At 51.7% G+C, this 3,808-nt stretch overlaps 1 protein-coding gene across 1 annotated transcript; it reads right to left on the minus strand.

The window, feature by feature from the left end:
* Positions 1 to 1,666: 1,666 nt before the first annotated feature.
* SUCNR1 (succinate receptor 1) lies at positions 1,667 to 3,437 on the minus strand. Its single transcript, XM_088170503.1, has one exon. The coding sequence runs from the start codon at positions 3,367 to 3,369 to the stop codon at positions 2,368 to 2,370; it is 1,002 nt and encodes a 333-aa protein (XP_088026629.1). The 5' UTR covers positions 3,370 to 3,437; the 3' UTR covers positions 1,667 to 2,367.
* Positions 3,438 to 3,808: the final 371 nt, after the last annotated feature.

Below are 3,808 nucleotides of genomic sequence, written 5' to 3' on the forward strand. Positions count from 1 at the left end.
TTCAGGCTGACTCACAGCTGAATTCCTGTTCTGGAGGCATTTTCAATCCACACCCAAAATAAGGGAAGACAAAACAAAATGAAACCAAAAAAAAACCCCGTCTGAATCAGAGCCAAAGCCCAGGTCCAGCTGTGCTGGTGCTGCTGCCTGCAGCCCAAGTGTGGCTGTGCCAGGGGAGAACCTGCACCCACAGCCCATGGCCCATCACCTGTACCCACACCTGTACCCAACTTAGCCCTGCTTCACCAGCTCAGGTGAGCCAGGTAGTGCTCTGCAGCTTTATTAATTTAAATTTGACCATGTTCTGCTGAGGAGTAGAAGAATTAAGCAGAGAGGAACATGTATGTGAAGCTTGAACATACCGGGTTTTATTCTCTTTTTATCACACTTTTAATTGCAAGACCAGCAGCATCACAGTAAACTGTGTAATGATCAGAAGTTTCACTTGTTAGTTTAGGGAAAAGGAAGTCATGGAGGCTTCAGAGACTGCCACTAAATCAAAGGCACAAAGCAGGGCTGTCTCAGAAGGGGGCAGGACCAGAGCCCAGCAGGTCTTGGGGTCCCTTTGGGGTTCCTGGGCTGTGTCTGGAGCTCCCCAGCTGAAGAGAGCCTGTCGTGACCAGTGCAGGTGCTGGGGCAAAACCAGCAGCCCTGTGGTGAAAGCAGGTGACAGAATGTTGGCAGCTCTGTCCAGCACTGGCACCCCGGGACACAGGCACTGGTTCTGCCTTTGCACCTCTCTGCTGCTGGATCTGGGGTGTGTATTGACACAAGGAGCACACATTACCCGTGGTTACCCGTGGGTAAATGCCATGCCAGTGTGTACTCAGGCAGCAACCCTTAGTGACTCAGTCACTCAGGAGGAGCAGATGACCCTGCTCACCTCAGTGGACGCAGCAAAACAAATAATTGAGCATATTAATCCATAAAGACTGTCACTACACATTGATTACGAAGAGAAATCAGCTCCTGGCCATCAGCACATGGCCATGGGATGCCACAGGCTGTACAGACTCGTCTCTGGAGAGGGCAGTGGCACCCGGTGTGCTCGGGGCTCCAGCCCTGCCCCGGGGCTTGGGGTGGGCTCGTTGGGCAGGGCAGTGGAGAAGGACCCAGGCAAGACCAGGGCAGTGAGAGCTGGATGCTGCTGGGCCGGCTGTGCCTCCTCTTCCAGCAAATTCAGCCTCAAGGAGGAAATCACAATTGCGAAAGCACCTTGAGCTTCTGCATGGCTGTTCCTAAAAAACCCCAAAGGCAGTAAGGTCCTTCCACATTTCTGTGGGGGGCACAGCTCAGCTCCTCAGGTACAGAAGTGCTGAGCTGGCTGGGAGCCAGACCCTGCTTTGATAACACTGCCACAGGGCTGTGCCAAGGCACAGGACCATGGCACATGGACCAAGGCAGATGCTGAGGCTTCATGGATACTCCAGAGATCAGCAATAAAGTAAAACAACACAGAGGAGAGTTTTCCTGGTTTTTTAAGTGTTTTATTATCTGGGGACTGGTGGCACCAGCACAGCAAAGCACATTGTGGTGACACATCAGAGACAGAGCCCAGGAGGAGCTGGGTGAGTCCCAGGGCAGGGCTGGGTGTCCTCAGTGCCTGCAGGGGTGCAGGCAGGGCAGGGGGCTGCCCACCCCCTGCCCTCCCTCCCTCCCTCCCTCCCTCAGCAGCCCTGGGCCAGCCCAAGCTCAATGAGCTCATTATTCCATCGATCTTTCCCCTTTCTGTTTGAAGTCAGGTCAGTCTGTGGGAGAGTAACTCGTGCTGCTGATCGATCCTGCAGGGATCAGGCAGGGACTGGCTCCTCATTAGCTCCTGGTTCATTAGTAGAACTGCTAATGAAGTTTGAACTCTGAGGTCTGAATTCTGCTGCAGTCTATAGATCCCACGGACACTTACAGACAGTTATATTGGAGACAGGTAACTCCATCCCCTGAGAAGGGGCCCATGCGAGTGTGCCTGGCTGTCCTGGTGATGTATGAAGGCACATTTTGTCCCAGCTCAGGCACACGTTATGACTCACAAAGCAGCAGTCTGAGAGCAGTGTGTTTTCCCTCCAAGGGCTGCTTTGATGGCCTTTTGATTGCTGTATTAATGGCCATGGGGTATCCCAGTCCAGAGCAGGTCCTGCTGGGAGCCAGCAGAGCATCCCTCCTGGTGTGCTGGAGCAGCTCAGCAGAAGTCTCAGTAAGTTCTCAAGAAGTGCAATAAGGTAACAGGGGCGTTCAGAGGAACACAATAAGCTCGTACCTATTCTATTGCATAAATAAAGTTATCTAAAAAACAATGGCACATTACTGAATGCTCTCCCTAAGAGAGTTTCCTCCCAGACCTCTCCCACTACAGGGGGTCTGGTTACTCCTTCACTTGCCCGTGCTTGTCAGCCTGCCCAAGAGCTGTCTTGCTTTGGCAATCAGCATCTCTCGGAAGTGGTCACCCATCAGGAAGTAAAAAACAGGATTAATGGCACTGTTTAGAAAGGCAAAGGGTCTGGTGATGATGTAAATGGTGCTGATGATTCCCTGGGTGCACTCAGAGACGCTCAAGGCTGGGATTCGGGACGCGATCCGGACATTGCGCATGACGTGGTAGGGAGTGAAGAGCAGGGAAAAAATCACCACGGTGAGGATCACCAGGCTGAGGGGCTTCTCCAGGGTCAGGGCAGAGCTGATTTGCTCCCTCCTGTTTTTAAGGAAACGAACCATCTTCACGTAGAAGCAGCACATGGTGAGGAGAGGGATGAGGAAGCCAAAGACAGTGAGGAACAGGCTGTAGATGAGGTTTGTCACAGGGTCCCCAGAGCTCGCATAATCAAGACATTTGTAATTGTTGGTGGGTTTTAGAGGCTCCAGGAAATGCAGCAGGGGCAGCAGCTCCAGGATCACCCCAATCCATATGGCAATGGACACCATGACAGCTGTTTTCCTCTTCTGCAGGATGTGATCCCTGAAGGGGTGTTTTATCAGCATGTACCGGTCAACGCTGATGGCCATGAGGAAGAGGATGCTGCTGTACAGGTTGGCATGCAGCAGGAATCTGTTGCTGTGGCACAGGATGCCCTCCTTTGCCCACTGATCTTGGGAGTAGCTGTTCACCAGTATTGGCAGAGTGCACAGAAACAACAAATCTGATATGGACAAATTGAACAGGTAGATGTTGCAGCTTTTCCATTTTTTCAGGCAGAAAATATAGCCAAACACCACAATGGTGTTTCCAATGGCACCTATAATGAACTCAAGGCTGTACATGGTGGAGAGAAAATACTTTTCTAGTACTCTGTTCGTCAGAAAGCAGTCACTGGTCTCATTCACAGCCTGGAAAATCAAAAGGGAAAAGATAAACACCAAACCCAAGTAAAAGATCATTGTGCAGTTATTGTTATATCATTGCTGTAATCAGTGAATGCAGCCTGCAATTTCCTCCCAGCCTACAGGGTAAGTAGATATGTGACCTTAAACAATGTCTCTCAGACAGGGGATTGGTACTTGCAGACACTGCTCAGAGTTACAAAGGGAAATGAAAACTCCCCTGAGCAGAGACCTCTGTGAGGAGCTTGGAGTGGGAGCATCACCTGAATGAAGGCATCAGCCACAACGTGCCCAGGGCAGTGCCAGGGGCCAGGAAAGTGAAACCAGCCCGTGGGTGCCCTGTCAGCACCTCGTGGAGTCATCTGCCCCTGTTACCCAAGGCTGGTCCCGTGGGTGCTCCCTCATCACTGACAGAGCCTTGCTGACAAGGCTGCTGAGGGATGGCAGCGCTGCTCGGAGCTCATTAGGGAGCCAGGAGAGATGTTTGTTAAATTAA

Source organism: Sturnus vulgaris, chromosome 10 (assembly GCF_052056855.1).
Source record: "Sturnus vulgaris isolate bStuVul1 chromosome 10, bStuVul1.hap1, whole genome shotgun sequence".
Taxonomy (NCBI): domain Eukaryota; kingdom Metazoa; phylum Chordata; class Aves; order Passeriformes; family Sturnidae; genus Sturnus; species Sturnus vulgaris.

What these genes read in the sequence shown, in the direction of transcription:
- SUCNR1 (XM_088170503.1), bottom strand. Translation starts at nt 3,369, where the DNA reads ATGATCTTTTACTTGGGTTTGGTGTTTATCTTTTCCCTTTTGATTTTC.